Source organism: Schistocerca cancellata, chromosome 1, assembly GCF_023864275.1.
Source record: "Schistocerca cancellata isolate TAMUIC-IGC-003103 chromosome 1, iqSchCanc2.1, whole genome shotgun sequence".
Lineage (NCBI taxonomy): Eukaryota > Metazoa > Arthropoda > Insecta > Orthoptera > Acrididae > Schistocerca > Schistocerca cancellata.
This window is the reverse complement of record NC_064626.1, coordinates 1004602797-1004621930: the sequence shown is the minus strand read 5'-3', so window position 1 is coordinate 1004621930 and position 19134 is coordinate 1004602797. Positions and strand designations below refer to the sequence as shown.

Here is a 19134-nt window from a genome sequence, read left to right as displayed (position 1 = left end):
TTGTAATGATTTCTTTCATGTATGTTTTCATGGTAATATATTTTTAAATGTGTTTTTATTTTTTAATTTCAGGTATTATGCTGCTTTTCCACCTCTAACCAGGTGTAGTGATTCCAGTATTAAACCACCAGTTTTAAGCTCAGATCTTTCTTCAGCTTGGGGAAATAAGAAAATTTTAGCAAATTCTTTTGGAAAAAATAAACTCCAGATAAGTATTTCACCAAAAAGTGGTAAAACATTGGGTGCTACAAATTGTGCTGAGAACAAAGAGAACCAGGGGAGAAATGTTGACAGTTTGTCAAATGGTATAAGATCTAGAAACCAAATCAAGGACAAGGACTGGACCGACAATGCAGAGAAAGAACTGGTTTGTCCTTTTTCATGGAGTTTTACAGGAGTGTGGAGTAATGAAAACACAGGCTTAAATGCATTTGCTCCCAGTGTAAAAGCTATAGCGACAGGATGGAGAATATCAAAATACAATAGGCAAAACCAAGGGGAACCACAGGAGACACTATCTTTGGAAGACACACTGAGCATGGAAGGAGAAATGTGGAATATTGGTTCATGCAATTTTTATGAACATCAGGTGCAGAATGAATTAACAGAAGACATGGGAAATGAAAGTGAAAGAATACAGGATTATGAGGGCGAGTCAGGCCAGAATGTGGATGAAAATTTGGCCCAACTAATTGCGAAATTTGACCACAGTATAGAAGCTTTGTGGAGTCCAGAGAGTAGGTCTGAAAATTCATCACCAAGTAACAAGGTAATTGGATCTGAAACGCCATTGGAGAACACTTTCATTACTTGTGCTGAACAAGAAAACTCTGGAAGTAAGAATTTACCTGTTGGGAGCTTAAACAATTCTTTCATACGTTGTGGTACAAATATTAAAAGCTCTATATGGTCAAGTCAGCCATCTGATACAGTACCTCTGGCCACAGATGAAAACAAGGTGGACTTAGTAGAACAAGAAAATGTAAGCAGTTGTTTTGTTAGTGACAGAGAGAACAATGATGAAAGTCAGTACATTGCCAAAACCAAGCAGGATGTTGATAAGCTTGATGCAGTAATTAATGGCACAGAAAAAGTTGTGGGAAGTAAATCAAATAAATTGGGAGATCAAGTATGTAAGAAGAATATAGCTCCCAAAAACTGTTTTCCATTCTTGAAACTTGGAAGTAACATGGCTGCTGGAAATGTGAAAATGGAGATGGGAAGATCAGCATGGAATAAGTTTGATGGATTTTCATCAATGGCATGTGTTTTACCATTGGAAGAATGCCTACATCCTGAAAGACCAAATAATGTCTGGAATAGAAGATGGCCAACTACTGAGAGTTCAAACATACTAACAAACAACTTCCCACATTATAATATGTTTCCAAATTGCAGCAGTTTTTCAGATGGTAGTTTTGGGACCTTGAATCATAATAGAGAGGATAGTAGTTTCACAGAAGTAGTTCCAAAACAGTCATTTTGCAATTTTGCTTCAGATAATAAATTTGTTGCTGTTCCGCCCAGTACAGTTATTAAGGAGTCTGATGGAATTTATAATGTAGCAACAGAAGGTAGAAAAACAAATGAAGTGACAGATAATGTTAAGGACAAGGAAGAAGAAGATTTACTTACTTCTACCCGTACACACTTTCGTCCAATACGACAGGAGAGCTCAGACTCCCATAATAATAACACGGGATGCTATGCTGATGGGACAACTTTTGTAATCCCTAACAGTTTGGAGTCTGTTCCTTTCAAAAGAAGTGAAAGTGGTGCTCTGTATTTGGAAACAGATTTAGGCATAGAGACTCCAAAAAAGTACATGGAGTACAAAGAGAAAGAACTTTATAATGGAAGGCATAAGGCTGCAAGAAGCCCTGATGGTGTAACATCAGCAGGAAAAGATTTTGTACCAAAATTTAGAGTACGTCAGATTGAAAAATGTTGCCAGACTGAGGCATCTGATGAAAATGCTACAAGTGATGAGGAAGTTGATACTAAAAGAAGCAGGCAAGAGTCAAAAGAAAATGAATTTTACTTCCCAGGAGATGAACATTTTGCTGAAAAGATTGTTAACTGTTTGGAAATTGATGACGATCATGTTGACCATACATTGGAGAGCAAACAGCCATTTTCTATGCTATTCACAAGCAACAATACCAATGACAGTAAGTTAACACCGCTGTTGAAACAAAGTGAGCAGTATCAGGCCATGAGAACATCAGAGAATGTGTCTGTATCATCAGAGGAAATGTCATATCGGTGGAGTGCTGCTGTAAAGAATTGTTGCAAATGCAACCGTAACAGTACTGCTTGGAAAACAGGTTGGCTGAAAGAATCACATGGCTTACCTATGTCTCAGGATGAAATTTGGAGTGCATCAGTATCCACCATTCAGTCACATGCCTGGTAAGATATTCCTCTACTGTTAAGCCTAAAATACACATTCTGTATTGAAATTATGTTCATTATTTTGTAGAGCTAGCTGTAAGCTACAGACGAGTGACAATAATTAACCCCTTAACTTAGCAAATTTTTTCAAATAATGTCTTAAAAATATATTTTTTAACAATGGGAAAATGCTATAATGAATGACATGGCATAAAGACATATAAAGACAACTGTTAAAGCTAAAAATTGTGAAGATCGCCAATAATATAGTACAGAGTATACTCGTCCACTGGACTTTGGATTTTGTCCTGAAACTTGAAGTCATTTCTTAGTTTCTGTACATCTATGAAATCTAACCATTAGTTCACAAGGGTTTGCTGTGAACATAAATCTTGAAGGAGCTGGCTGAAGCACAATTGATGTATTTATGTCGTACCATTGGAAAGCACTTGTCACTCACCTGATGATTGTCATCACTTTGTCTCTAATAAAGTAACATCACATTCATCTTCACTTTCTGAGTTGCTAAATTCAACGTCAAACTCAGAATCACTATAGTAATCCTTTCTTGAAAGCATTGCCTAAACAGTATAGGAGATCATCTGAAAGTGTGTGTTGTTTTGTCAGGTATCCAAAGCTATACATAGTAAAGATGACCATGTAGTGGTAACCACTTCAACCACAAGATAAATCAGGCTAAAAGTGTAGTGCCAGATGCTGTCTAGCAGCTGAACAGTCATGAAATTGATATAATTGGGGTTTTATTTACTAGAAGGTCTCCTCTTAATTTCCCAAAGTATATTTGGGATTCTATGTTAAGGGATTAAATGTAATATTTTTTTAATTTTATGCCCAAAACTTTAAAATTTATCATTGCAAAGAATGAGGGATAGTATACTTTATAGTGTTTGTTGCCATTCAGTTGCAAAATAGAACAAATTTTCTCCTAAGAGTTTGTTCAGTTTTTTTTGTAGCAGAATTGACAAAAACAAAAGTCTGGCATTTTACGTCAGAAACATAGCTGCTACCATTGTGTTGATGATTTTCTCTTCAGCATTTGTAGAGCCCCAGACATTGCCACATGAGATCTGGTTTCTAATTTACAAACAGTGCATCCTTCAACCCATTTACAAAAATGAAGAAAACCAATCTTGAGTACATAAACTAGTCAAGTTACCCTAACTTACAGTTTTTTAAGACAAACAACCTGTTCTTGTTACAGCATAACTCATCAGTTAAGGAGCAACAGCTTTCACAGTTCGGGGGAGGTAATGGTATAGCTTCAATAAAATAACTCTATAATCGACAGATATCTGTGGCAAAGGGGAGTTGGACACCAATGACACTAGAGAAGGTAGCTCATAGTTCAGAGAGAGAACTGCAATGTGGTGGATCTTGCTACTTCAATAATTGAAAATCAGTCAAAGTTCTCAAAATATAGCATCTGAGTCAAGGAATTTTCCCCGTTGTAAAGTGATAAGTGAACATCAACGGAAGTTGCACAAAAACGGGGGAGGGAACAAGATTGTCTCTATATAGAACACTACTAGTGTGTTCATGTTCAGTTTATGTATAACATAACTCTTTTTAAAATTTTATGCAAGAGTAAGTCATAAAATTGCTTAAAAATACCATTAGGCTAAGAGCCACTTAATTCATTGCTTTCCACAAGAATAGTGGACACTGCTACATACAGATAGCAATCCTGTCCCTTTGAAATATGCTCACTATTTTTATATACTTGAATTTAGAATATTTCGTGACAGTACTCGCTTTTCTGTGAAATGTTTATAAGATGATATTTGACTTTTCTGTGTTGGCTTCAGTCGTCTAGTGAAAGTATGATTTCACAATGGTGTTTAGTTGGCTGCCAAAATGACCTGGTTCAATGCGTTTGCCTCATTTTTGGTGCTTCAAATACCATTTCTTCGAATTTAGTTCCATCTTGATGTTTATATAAAAAAGTAGTAAAATAATTCATTTTTGCTGTTCACTTGCAAATTATTGTAACGGGGACCTGAACATTGTTCCACTGTCTCACATCGAGAGTTCACTGCCGACTGACTGCTGTCAAAGATAACTCCAGCGTCAAAGACATTTCACACAACACACAAGCTTCACTTGTAACCAGTCTCTTTGATATTTCTTCGTCACATCTACTAATATTAATCAATATGCTGACATTCTCTAACATATAACCAAATTAGCATAAAATAAGGCAAATTCCAATTCACCAAAAAAGTATTCTGACAAAAATATAAGAAAACATTTACAACCTCCCTCATCAGATTTGGTATCGACAAATCCGGTAGAAAATAACACATCTCCCAGATCCATTACACCTTCTTCTGCCTTCTCTATTGTTACCGATCCTCCCCCTATTTTTCTGTGACTTGTTTCTGATGTTCATATGTGAGAGCTTCACAAGGTATCTTTACTGTTGGAAAGATAATGGAAGTGTTTAAAATTTGTTACCTCTCATCCTGCTGGTCATCCACTGGCAGCAAAAAGCTATTCTCGCATTGACCTATTGTGCGCTATATATTGTCATCAAGAACAATCTCTGCTAATTTGTGACTGTACATCCATAAGTATATGCAGTAACCATAGTTTTGCAGAAAAATTCTAAGTCTAGATGAACCCATAAAATAATTAAATCCTTGCAGTTCCACAACATAGAAATATCCTAGGTTGTGGTGGTCTAACAAAATAATCAAAGTCCATACCACTGCTGTCCAAAATCAGTCAGAGCTCCCTACTCTCTCAAAACACTAAACAAGAAGTTCTCCTTTTTCCAAGTCTCAAACACAAGTCCCCTTCTTGTCTCAACATCCAATCCCAGCTTACTGTACCATGTTCCCATGATATCTTTGTCCTATTGGCTGCCCCTTCATTCCTTTCCCACTATGCCACTCCATCAGAGCTGCCCAGCCTATCCTTCGTCCACTTTGGCATTTGAGGTTCCTCTTTTTCTTCTTCCTCCCCGTACGATCCTGAAGGCCAGTCCATGCGTCTGACGCATAACATTTGATTGGGTAACGTGTAATTCCCAGCCCTGGGTTGACAAGTAGGGTTTGCACGTAACCGCTGGTAAACGCCAGACCCAGGGAGGGGTGATTGCCTGAGCTGTCACCTTCTCAAGTTGCCAATTAGTCCCTCTGTCAGGTATTCAGGAGATGTGACCTGAGGTGTGAACAATCACTTAAGCGGGTGAGCCCCCTGTGAGGGAGACCCTCAGTTGGAAGGAACATGCTATCGGAGATGTCGGCGATCATGGAGGATTTTCTTGCAGCCAATCATCATAATCTTTGTTGACATCTGCTGAATGTAAATGGAATGGGCTAACAATTCAAAGACCCACCTAGCTGCTCCTCAGTTCTTTCTTGTTTCGTGTACTGAAGACGGTCAGTCCTTTGCTATGGTTAATCTATTTATTATTCAGAAAGGTGTTGACGCAGTTGCCGGGCAGACTGGTGGTGATTCTCAAACACAACTGCTTGTAGCTTCGTCCCTCCATGGCTATTCTGTTCATGTGTAGGCCCATTGAACGTTAAATTCTTTGCATTATGTTATTTACACTAGGCAGCTCAGTGGCCTGACTGAGGCAGAAATCCAAGCTTATCCCTGTGATGAGGGCATCACTGCAGTCCATTGGGTGATGAAAATGGTTGATGCATCCTTCTCGCCTAAATGCACTCCTTTTCTCACATTTGACAGAGTTCTGCTTCCATCAAAGATCAAAGCTGGCTATGAAGTGATCGTGGTCCGACCGTACATTCTGATGCGCTGCTACTAGTATTAACGTTGCATCCACGCTCAGATGTCCTATTGAAACCCGGCCAAATGGGCTACTTGTGGTATGGATGCTCATGAGGGCTACTTACCACCTCTCCATTGTATCAGTTGCAATGGTGACCATGCAGCCTCCTCCCAAGAATCTATGTATCTTGATGAGTGGGCCATCCAGGAGATTTGTGTGAAGCAAAAAGTGCCTTACCCTGTCACTCAAAAGTTGTTGGCTAGTTGGAAACACTGCATTATACCATCCAGCACTTAGAGTACATTCTTGGTACGTCTCGCTCCATGAAGGACATGGCCACGCAGACATGCGACTTCAAATTCACCGCTGCAGTTGTAAAATCGCCCAGCGTCACATTAGTATCCCCATCTTCTCCTCCAGCTGTGTAACAAGCCACCAAATTTCTGCCTCTGGTGGCGAAACCTCCTGCTACACAACCAGCAGACCAGAAAGGACATAAGGAATACTCTTGTGAAGACTTTTTACATCTCTCCAGCCAACAAACATCTGAATCCAAGAAATCAATCAGTCTTCTCCTTCACTGACTTGAAAGTACTAAGCCGCCAAGGTTACACCCTTTAATTTTTCACTCCTTCCCATTCCTCATCATGACTCTCCTCCAATGGAATGTTTGCTGCCTTAGATCCAACAAGTAGGAATTATGGCTGCTCATGGAATCACAGTGTCCACTTGTTCTCTGCCTCCAGGAAACAAAATTGCGTCCCTATGACTGCCTCAACCTCTCACATTTCTTTCCAGTTCATTTTGACCTTCCCCTCGAGAACAGCATTCCTTATCATGGAGGAGTCATGCTGCTCATCCGGGGTGATGTTCATAGTCAAACCATCTTCCTGAACACTCAGCTGCAAGCTGTCGCAGTCTGCATTTTCACCCTTTTTTCTTTGTACTGTTTGCATCTCTCCGTCTTCAGTGTCACCAGGGCAGACTTCCTTCAGCTTATTGGGCAACTCCCTCACCCCTTTTTGCTGCTCGATTACTTTAATGCGCTCTCCCCAAAACCTTTCAGACATCTGCCTTCTTGGATGACCTTCTCAGTGAACTCAACCCCATCTGCCTTAACACCGGAGCACCCACATTTTTTTCAGACTCCGTGCACACTATTCCCCTTTTGGACCTTTTGTTCTGGACTGACCAGCTTGCCCATCATCTCGAGTGGTCGGTTCTGTCTGACACGTACTTGAACGACCATTTCCTGTATGCTATCCATTTTCCGACTCATACCCACACCTACGTGCAAACCCCGTGTAAGCTTTCTAATGCCGACTGGAGGCTTTACTCCTCCCTGGCGAACTTCAACAAACATTTTCCCAGTCGTGATGACCCGGTAGAGTACCTTACCAACATTATATTTACTGTCGCAGAACGTTTCATTCCTCGCAATTCATCTTTACCACGCCGTTTCCCTTTTCCTTGGTGGAAGAGGTGTGCCGCGACACAATTCATGAATGGAGATATACTCTCCGTGTTTCTAACCATCATCCTACAATGGTGAACTGTATTTATTATAAACAGTTGGGTGCGCAATGTAGTTGCTTTTCTTGGGATGGCAAAAAGTTAGTTGGATTTAATTTACTATTCTTTTACTAGTTCCACACTCTTCCTTTGTGTGGGCTAACCTCTGACGACACTCAAGAGACCAAGGTCCATTCCCCAACTTCCAACCTGGCCATAGCAGATGATGTAATAGTGGACCCTGTTGCTATGTTCAACACTTTGGGCCACTATTTTGTGGAGATTTCAAGCCCCAACCACTTTCACCCTGTCTTCCTCCATCAGAATTGGGAGTACTGCAATACCATTTTTACTCTCACTTCATCCTGATCCTCCGCCCCAGAGCCAGATGGTGTTCATATTCAGATGTTGCAGCACCTTTCTCTTGTGGGCAAGCACTTTCTCTCCTTCATACGTACTATCGCATCTGGGTAGAGGGCATGTTTCCCAGATGTTGGTGTGCCACTGCCATGCCCATATCTAAGCCCAGTAAGGACAGACTCCTTCATTGTAGGTACCGCCCCATTTCTCTCACCAGCTGTGTTTGCAAAGTGACAGAACGCATTATTCATACCCAGCTGGTATGATGGCTCGAGTCTCGCAATTTACTAACCACTGCACAATATGGGTTTTGAGCATGTTGTTCGGCAGTTGACCATCTTGTCACTTCGTCCACCCATGTCATGAATGGTTTTCTGCGGAAATACCAGACTGTGGCGTGTTTTTCGGTTTGGAAGAAGCCTATGACACATGATTGAGGAGTGGTATCTTCCGTACTACCTGCACATCGAGCTTCAAAGGCTGCATGCCGTTTCATTCAGGAATTTTTAAAAGGCAGAGTTTTCAAGATACGTGTGGGCTCTGCCTTGTAGGACACCTTTATCCAGGAAAACGGTGTGCCTCAGGTTCCATCCTTAACTCTATTATGCCTGTCTCCCACAGGGCATCTCTGGTTCCCTTTTAGTTGAGGATTTTGCCATCTACTGCAGTTCCCCACAGGCTTGTCTCCTTGAGTGTTGCCTCAATCGTCTTTATTTGTGAAGCATCAACAATTGCTTTCACTTTTCCATTGACAAAACCATTTGTATGAATTTCTGGCGGTGCAATGGGTTTTTTTCCGTCTTTACATCATGGGCCTGTTGCTCCTCCATATGCTGAAACTATAAAATTTCTGAGGCTCATGCTCAATGGGAAATTTTCTTGGTCCTCTCACATGACTTACCTGGCTGCCCACTGTATCCAGTCCTTCAATGTCCTGTGTGTCTTCAGCAATACCTCCTTGTGAGTGGGTGGACCATCCTTGTCCGTTTGTACCGATCCCTTGTCTGTTCAAAACTAGACTATGGGTATTTAGTTTATACATCTGCGCGTCCATCTATCTTATGTTGTCTCAATACAATCCACCACCATAGCATCCTTTTCATCAGTGGTACCTGTTACACTAGCCTGATTGAGAGTCTGAATGCAGAAGCTGCCACACTCCCGTACTCCTACACACAGGTTGATATCCTCAGCGGATATGCATGCCATTTGTCTCCCTTGCCTGGCCACCAATCCTATGCCCCCTCCTTTGATGACTTCTTGGACTGCCAGTATGGGGTGCATCCCTCTTCTCTGTTACTTCCTGGAGTTTCCTTTCAGCTATTTCTCCAACAGCTTAACTTCACGCTACATGGAGGTTCCCATGGGTATGTGTGAAGCATTCACCGCCTTGGCTTCTTGTGGTGGCCCATGTTCACCCTGGACTTCATTCACTTCCTAAGGACACTGCTCCAGCCTCCCTGTATCGCCATGGATTTCTTGACCTTTGGATGGAACTTCACAGTAGTACCTTTGTGTATACTGATAACACCCTGTGTTGCTGTCTTTCAACACTTTGGCATCACCACTGGTCTTTCCTTCATGGGAATAAGCTGCAGGCAATTAAACCTCTTCTTGTGGCTTTGCTGACTTTCTCTCAGCCTTCTCTCTGCCAGGAGATCATTTTAGCTAAATTATGTTTAGGGCACTGACCTTTTTGCCATCAGTATTTGTTAAGTAGTGATCCACCAACACTTTGTGCCAATCGTCATCAGCCTTTGACATTTCACCATTTCCTGATGGAATGCCCTTTTTTTAACCACTTATATTCTCATTTGTGTTTGCCTTCTGAGTTATTGGCTGTTTTAGCAAATGACCTGTGGGCTGCCAACCTTGTTATACGTTTTATCCATAGTAGTAAATTGACGGAGGACATTTAATCTTTAGTTCAGGACTTCCGTTGTGTGTCTGGCATATTTTAAGCCCTTTCTCCTAGAGAAAGTACTTGTTTTTTAACCTGTAATCACTTTTAACTCATTTTTTGCCTTTATGTTCTACACTTCTGACATGGCTTGTATGATCTTAGCTGTTGTTACGCCATAGAACAAATTGCAACATGCAATATGTTAGTCTGGTGTATTAGTTTGTCAAGTTTTTGATTTGCATGTTGGCATTTTGCGTGCTATAGGTTTTTTTATCGATTCATTTTTTATTTGTAGTTCACTGTTTTGATTTTTATTTTGTCATTTGGAGATAGTGAGTGGTGCTTTGGATACTAGAAAATGGAGTGCCAAGTAGAGAAATCAAAACATTTCTGACATATCCTTGTGTTTGAGTTCAATAGAGGGTGACAGCAATGCATACAGCCAGAAGTCATTCCACACCCACCTTATTCACTTCATCTTGTGCCCTCAGATTTTGACCTTTGCTGCTTTCTATCGAACAACCTTGAAGAAACTTCCTTTCTGGGATAAAAATGTGCTCTGAATATGACTGGATTCTGGGATAAAAAGTGCTCTGAACATGATGGGACAAGTTCTTCGCCTCAAAACCACTTGATTTGTATAGTCACAGAATCGGAAAGATACCCCGGCTTCAGCAGACTGTTGTAAATAATGAAGGGGAATATCTTATTAATGACTAAAGTCTCTAGTATGTGTATCTGTTGTGTTTTTAAGAACATGGCACCAACCCAATAGTATCAATTTTTTCAGCTTTGAGCCAGTTGGCAAACATTGATGTGGATAAACTAGAATCAAAATTACATAGTATAGTGCACTCAAAAACTGATTAAAATGGTGCTGAACACTATATATTTAAAATGAACAATGTCTCATAAAATGTTACACTAACATGTGTTAACTTTGTTACAAATGTAAAGATGTAAGGACTCTGCACATTAATGACAGTGTCATTTAGGTTTGGAAATAGTGATTTACTTTGCATGCTGGGGTGTTTGCATGAATTGGTTATAAGTGTGATTTTGATGGGATATTCATCTGTCAGTTTTGGTTAGAGTTTCATGCCAAAGGTGTGGTTTCTTAAGCTGTCTGGGGAAGCCCCAAATTGCTGCCTGTTTAACCTGCTCCAGCAACCACAATCTCACCAACTGACTCGACTGCTACCAATGACTGTTCAGAGCAAGCCTAACTAATAGGAAATCTTCCAGTTTTTTGAACTAGAAATACTACAGACATTTTACCCACACAAGGAATGTCCACTCCCTCAAGTTTCTAAAGGATCCTTCACATAATTTTCTAGGCTTGGCTGTATGCTCACAGATTACAACCTTACACCTTATATGCATTCCGTTTAATGTTCCTCTGTAGGAATTTGCAAACATTGGAAGCCCCAGACTAAGGAGTTTTCTATCAACCTTTTGCGTTTCTGTGAGCTTTTGCCCAACCACTTAGAATCTCATTCACTACAGTGCTTTTAAAAGTCCACTCAAATCAAAATGTAGAGTTGCTCATTCTGTAACATTTCAGTTCTTAGAGCCTAAAGTTGTTTGGTTAGTTGGTTAGTTAATTAAGAGTTCCATTGACCAATCTCAAGGCAACCGTTAGGATGTCGAACGTGTCAAGTGCATAAGAAATGCACACATGAAGAAAGGCTTTTCTTAAGCTTCAGATTTTTTATTACCAACCCCATTTCCTTAAATGGCACTAAATGCATATATTATACCCATAGATTTATTTGTTCCTATTCAAGAACTCATCTGTGGTATAAAAAGAGTTCTCAAGGACATATGATTTCAGTTTATTTTTAAAACTATTACTGCTGTCTGGCAGACATTTTATTTCCTCTGGTAATTTACCAAAAACTTTTACAGCAGCATATTTTACACCTTTCTGTGCCAAAGATAGGTTAAGTAGAGGATAGTGTAAATCTGTCTTTCTTCTGGTATTATAATCAGGAATGTCACTGTTATTTTTAAACTGGTCCGTATTGTTGAGAACAAATTTTATTACTGAGTAAATGTACTGTGAGGCTGTTGTAAGAATTCCTAACCTCTTAAACAGGTGCCTATAAGATGTGCAACTATAAGCCCCACACATTATGCTTACCACTTTATTTTAAGCAGTGAATACTTTTTGCGTAAGTGTTGAGTTACTCTGAAATATTATTCCATGTGACAGTAGATAGTAAAAGTATGGAAAGTTGCTAATTTCTATATCCTCAAAAATTAGCAATTATTCTGATTGCAAAAGTTGCTGAACCTAGTTGCTTTAGGAGATCCAAAATATGAATTTTCCAATTAAGATTCTCACCTATATGTAGACCCAAAAACTTAGTATGTTCCACCCTGGCTACTGATTTCTGTTGATGTGTTATGTTCATTAAAGGAACTGTACTCCGTGCAGTAAAAAATTGGATGTACTGTGTTTTTTCAAAGTTCAGAGCAAGTCCATCTGCAGAAAACCAGTTAATAACTTTTTCCAAAGACATTATTTGTATCATTTTCTATCGAAGTTTCTTTTACTGGGTTAATCCTTTAACTGCTCTGGACATGTTAACGTGCACGCCTTTGTACCTGTCCCTGTTTGCTCTGAACATGTTCACGCGCACCACCAGACTGGTGGTGAGCATAAACACCTTCCATACTGATTTGATCTTATTGCCAGAGTTGTTAGTTTCATCTCTAATATACATATTTTTTGATTTTCTGATAACTTTTCTTAATATGTTACCATAATTACTTCTGGGTCTTTACTAATTCTTGCTGCCTTGTACAATTTCCGTTTACTTTCTGAAGACACTTTAATACCTGTAGTAATCCAAGGTTTCTTTGAAAATTGTTTACTGTTACATTTATTAATTTTTCTGGGGCAATAGTATTCAGAAAGGGATACAAATTTATCAAGAAACATATTGCATTTATCATGGCATTTGTCTCATTGTATACATCTCCCCAATTAACATTTCTTAAATTTTCTCTGAAGTACTCTATAGATACTGGGTTGACTAGCCTTACACTTCTACTTAATGGCTTCTAAACTGTACACCATGCCAGGTTTTGTAAGTTAATCAGTTGTGCAGTATGGTCTGATAATCCATTTATCACAGGGAAGGCATGTGTTAGTTTTACATCCTCTTGATGTACAAATACATTATCTATTAGTGCTACTGTCTGGTGCTATATGTGTGGGAAAATTGATCACTGATTCTAAGTTATGTCATTAACACCACTTCTGGTTCACTTTTCCTTTCAGAATTGCTTAGAAAGTTTCCATTGAAATCATCACAGATTAATAACATCTTTTTTTGTCTGATAGACAGCATAGTCGGGAGTCATTCATTTTTATGAATAGCTTCCAATCGCCTAATGGGGTCCTGTACGCTATCGCTAATGTCAACATTATATTATCAAGCTGTAGTTCACATGCACAAACTTCAAAGTGCTGATGGACACAAAATTTGCTTGCTTCTAAAATTTTTTTTCTTATATACTTGTTTTGTGTAAATGACAACTGCTCCTTTGTCCATGCTAAATCTGGAAGTGTAAGATGCTAAATTATACCCATTTATACTGACACTTCCCATCCCCACAGTTACATGGTGTTCAGACAGTCTCATTTTTGAGATCACCTAAACACACTGACAGCTCATCTACTTTATTTATTATTCCCCTGATATTTTGATGAAGTAAATAGATACTACCCTTAGCTTGTTATCTATTTACTGTACTTGAAGCTTCTTTTATTCTATTTTTGTGATTTTTGTCTGTCTGACTTTGGCTTCAACCGAAAAAGAAAAACTACATATAATCAATACTATAATGTATTGATTATACCAGATGTACAAGTATTAAACCGGAATTTGGTTGTTTTGAATAAACAATATTTTATTCAAAATTATATCCATTGCTATTTATACACTTCTCCCACCTCTCTGACAGGCTGTGAATGCCACGCCAAAAAAAAGATCTCCGTTTAAAGCAAACCAGTCAGTAAGCCATTTTTGTTCATTTTCATATGAATTGAGGCATTGTTCGGCAGGAGCTTGTAAAAGTGATGCAAATAAATGATGATCGGACTAAGCCAAGTCTGGAGAATAAGCTGTGTTTCCCAACTGAACGCCTCGATCATTTCCCTTACCTGTTTTGCTGTGTGTGATGGGGCGTTATCATGGAGCAATATGACTACATGCTGCTTTCAACCAAAGAGAAGTGGTTTCCTGCATCACATTCAATTGTTCCATGAGTTCCTGTTGAGTTTGAGTATCATCTTTGTCCAATAAGGCCTGCATTTCGTTGTCGTCTAACTCGTTTCTCACATCAAAATCACAAATTTTTTGAACCACTTGAAAAATTGTTTTCCCAAGAGCACGTTTGCTGAAAGTTTGTCAAAACTTTCGATGTGATTTTTCAGCAGTGTCATTCAAATAACAGGAAACCAATGCTGTCTGCAAATCGTAGTTCATAGGCACAGAACTTGACATATTTACGGGTTTGAAACAGATACCGATGCGTGGAACTTGGGTTACTGTGTGTTGACATTCATCGTCAGCCATTACAGGAAGCAGTTAGCGCTGCAGATGCTGTCTCGTGGGCGCTACACTGAGGGCTAGCACCATCTATAGGGAAATTCAGATTTTGTACATCTACACCTGGTAACTTCCTTTTTGTGGTATGTATTTGCAGGCGCTCTCTCTATTTACGCCTTATTATATGTAGCGGAAAGTACAGTTGTTAGGTTCAGTCTCCTGATAGGAATGGCTTTTCTTCCTATGTGCATAATGGCTGTTTATCTCACGCTGTGAGTGAGTTGTGTTGTAAGTGTGTGTTGAGTTCAGGTGAATGTATGGGGTGCACGTAGTATTGTCGCATCTGTGTTGTAATATTATGATGAGAGAATAGAACAACTCTGTGCAAGCACATGGCCTACTCATGTTGAATAGCACCAAGGTGGCTGTTGAGTTTAACGTCCCAAGCAGATAAACATCAGTAGTATATGCCTAAACTCAGTTGTGAAGAGGTTTGAAATTTAATGGAACATTGGTGCTAAACCTGATCTGGAATGTTTGCCACTACCTTGCTTGCCCTTGCTGGGAAAATATTAGTGGCAAAATTTCTTCCATCTCCAGGATTCCTGCTTGATTGATACTTAAGAGTTGAATACCAGAGCACAGATGTGTTTTAGTGACCTTTGAAATTTACTTCTGAAACCAGCATTCAATTCTTTGTTTTTTTCATGTCAGTGGTAAAACTTACTGCAGAGTACCTATCTTGGTCTTTACCTCTACTGGTTTTGCTTACAGCAGCTCTGTACAATCCACTTCCTTTATTTGTACCTCTGATAGCCTATAGTGATACTCCACGTGGTATCATACAGTTACAGTAGCTTAGCTTCAGTCCTGCAATTTAGGATTTCTAGACAGAGCATGGCAGAAGTAGTCAGCTCCTAACAGTTCAGTCTACATTGATGTCGGTAGAGCCAGGATGCAAGCTCAGGTTGTATCAAGGATTGGGAAGGAAATCGGCCATGCCCTTTCAAAGGAACCATCCCAGCATTTCTTGCAGTGATTTAGGAAGGTGTGGAGAACCTAAATGCGGATGGCCAGATGAGGGTTTGAACAGTCATCCTCCCGATGCGAGTCCAATGTGCTAACAACTGCATCACCTCGTTCGGTAGGAGTTTGGCGTGGCATGTGCTAGTGTTAAACCTCCACAGAGCAAGGGTCACAATAATTTCAAACTGTCTTTGTTTGCTTCCAAGTGTTGAAGCTGGAGAGACATACTAACAGTCGCATGCTGAACTTGTCCTGACAAAGGGTCATCCTACACTGGTTAGACAGTATCATGCCCATAGATTTCCTACTGCAGAAAATGTGCTCTGTCCACAAGTTTTTAGACATACACTTGCCACAGAATATGCAAAGCCAATTGGAGAGTTGTTCATCTGTATCTATTCACCAGCTTTGCTTGGATTGATATCTTACAGGGTTATAATGTGAAGTATTCACTGATTCATCTGCTGGGATCCATCCAGTGAAGAATTACCATTGAGTATACCTCTGCCAGTGTAGCTCATAGCTTTATGTGAACACACAAAAGCCTCTGCTCACATGGTCAGTACTGTGATAAAGATGTAATCCTGTGTAGGTCAAATGATATGTAGTAGAGGCATCAGTATTACAGGGATTGGAGGAATGTGATGGTATAGTGGGTTTTTTTGAATATGAAACAAAAGAAAGTTAATGGAAATAATTTCAGTCCATGCACTGATGGGCTCATATTGTAATGAGTAGCTGGGTCATTCCATGTCAATTCAACCAATTTGAGAAAATGTTCCAGCTGATAGTCTCAGATTTGGCTGAAATTTACCACACCAGTGCTACCAAGTGTGGAACACTCATGTACAAAATTTTAAGTTCCGCTGTCAATTAGTTCTAGAATTATAACTTGTGAAAGAAGCTGGCGTGACCCGGAAATTGCAACCCGCATCTGGCAATCTATCTTCAGACCCAACTTCAGGTCTTAATAACTTTGGAACTATTCCACACAGTCCAGTGAAATTTTTACAACCCAGTAACATCCATTTAGAGACCACACTCTATGAATCAAAACACCAACAACATATTTCTGAGGGAAAATAAAACATTCCAAAATGTGATTAAAAAAATGTAATATGTTAAAAGGTACATATTGTAGGTGCCCTCCATGCCAAATATAATTCACTGAAAAAGGGTATACATTTTTTTTGGTGGTAAGCTTAATGTGGCCTAAACACACACAGAACTCATCTTGCCCATACCAGTCACACAAACAGAGTTACATGCAAACGAAAATACAAAAATGAGAAAAATTACCTGAAAAACATGGATTTTCTAAGTGTGGTAGCACAAAAGGGGCAAGTGATATGCGAGCCAAATTTCAGACACTGCATCAGTAGACCATAATATAATACGTGGCAAAATTTCAACTTGTTATTGCAAGACATTTGTGTACAATAAAAGTTGACAGAGATGTATTTAGTTAAGTTTCTTTTAACATGATTTAGCAAGTAATAATGATGATGCAGACAGCTTGTTTCAGATAACCATTAGGCAACAGAAAGTTAAACAATGGTAGTTTTCAGGGACAGAATGAGTCATTGTTTGGTAGGAACAACAAAGGAAACAAGCAAGAATTACAGGTTACTCATGTTTTTAAGATTCTAGTTCAGACTGGTCAGTATGGAGGCAGAAGGTGTACTAGTGGTGCTTTTGTTCAAACCAGCTGCAGTACTGGTAGAGCACAAGCATCTGAATGTCATAAAACAACATATGGAACAAAATGTGGCATTCGCTTTGTACTGTATGATCTGGATGAATCGGACCAAGATTTGTTGCTATGGAGATCCGGGATACACCCTGTGGGCACAAGAAGTACAGTTCCAGGAAACTTTAGTGTTTATTATCATCATATGAAAGTGTTTCCGGATAAATATTCTTTCCTACAAAGAAATTGTTTTGATCCATTTCGGGTTCATAAGAAGACAGTGAAGTGTGGCCTCAGAGAAATTGATATAAAATCAGTATTGAAAGTGAATCAGTGCATGGGGCTTAACATGAAACCAGGACAAAAGTTATGTTCCAGGTGTGTTACACTGCTAAAAATGAAGAATATTCTGATTGACATGACAGTGACGAAGAGTATCAGCTACCTACAGCCGCAGCAGATGAGCAATTAAATACTTCAGTGACTGCTCTTGGTTTGTCTCCCATGAAGACACACAAAGTTGGGAACAGAGACAGGACCAGCTATGGTAGAAGAAAACTACAAGAAGCTCAAACGGAATTAAAACATAAAATAGCTGACACACTAATGATGGAAGAGGAAGCACTATCTGCTCCAAAGGAACAGAAATCGTGCCAGAAATGCTCTGATTTGGACAAAATTGTGCATGATTTGAAAGAAAAATGTGCCGTATCCACACGCCAGAAAAAGTAGCTATTCTTACCCTTGAACCTTTCAGCTGGTCTATTGACTGCACTGCAAAGGAATTCAATGTTTCTACATATATGGTAAAGCAAGCTAAGAAAGTAAAAGCAACCCAAGGAGTGCTTCCACAACTTCAGCAGGATCAGGGTAAGCAATTGAGTTCAGAAATAAAGGTGCTAATGTCGGAGTTTTATGAAAATAATGACTACAGCCGAATAATCCCTGGATAAAAAGACTATGTAACAGTGAAAATGGGAACTCTATGTGTACAGATGCAAAAAAGACCATTGCTATGCAACATATCAGAACTATATGTAGAATTCAAGGAAAAGTATCCCAATACCAAAGTAGGTTTATCATCTTTTTTCAATCTCCAGCCAAAATGGGTTGTGCCTGTGAGTGCAAGGGGCACACACAATGTTTGTGTATGTGAGACCCATCAAAATGCTAAGCTGATGTTTGCTGCTATAAAGGATTCTGGTCTGGATTACAAAGGTGCAATGACGCTGCTAGTGTGTGATATCAGTTCCTACCAGTGCATGATACACAGTTGTGAAAAGTGTCCTGGTAAGGCAAATCTTGCAGAACACATGAATAACAAGCTGTATGGTGAACTCCTTATGGATGACGATGAACTTGTTTCTCATAAACAATGGACACACATGGATTGCCCAAGTCTTGAAACAAAGCAACGTACAGTGGAAGATTTTGTTGAAATGTGTTGTCAAAAAATGGTCAAACTGACCACACACAGCAACAGCACAATCGGCTTATCTCCAGTTTTGTAAGGATAATTTGAAACAAGATGAAATTATAGTAATACTAGACTTTTCTGAAAATTATGCATTTATAGTTCAAGATGCCATCCAAGGATATCATTGGGACAACAGTCAAGCAACTCTCCAGCCATTTGCGACTTACTATAGAGGTGAAACAGGTGATGTGTCTGTCATGAACCTGTGCGTTTTTAGTGACTGTTTAATTCATGATGCCATTGCAGTTCATGCCCACATTCGCACTGTCATGGCATATGTGAAAAACAAGCTGCCTCACATACATTTTGCAAAATACTTCAGTGATGGGGCAGCTAGTCAGTACAAAAGCTGTAAAAATCTCAAAAATTTATGCATGCATTACCATGATTTTCAGATACATACAGAATGGAATTTTTCGCAACAAGTCATGGTAAAAATGTATGTGATGG

General features: G+C 39.4%; 1 protein-coding gene across 2 annotated transcripts in view; it reads left to right on the top strand.

Moving 5' to 3' along the window:
* LOC126088972 (uncharacterized) overlaps positions 1–19134 on the top strand; it is a 97999-nt gene that overhangs the window by 57738 nt on the left and 21127 nt on the right. For both annotated transcript variants that reach the window (XM_049906875.1, XM_049906874.1), the window contains one exon: positions 73–2412. In XM_049906875.1, coding sequence (XP_049762832.1) covers positions 73–2412 — 2340 coding nt within the window. The remainder of the gene's footprint in view (positions 1–72; positions 2413–19134) is intronic.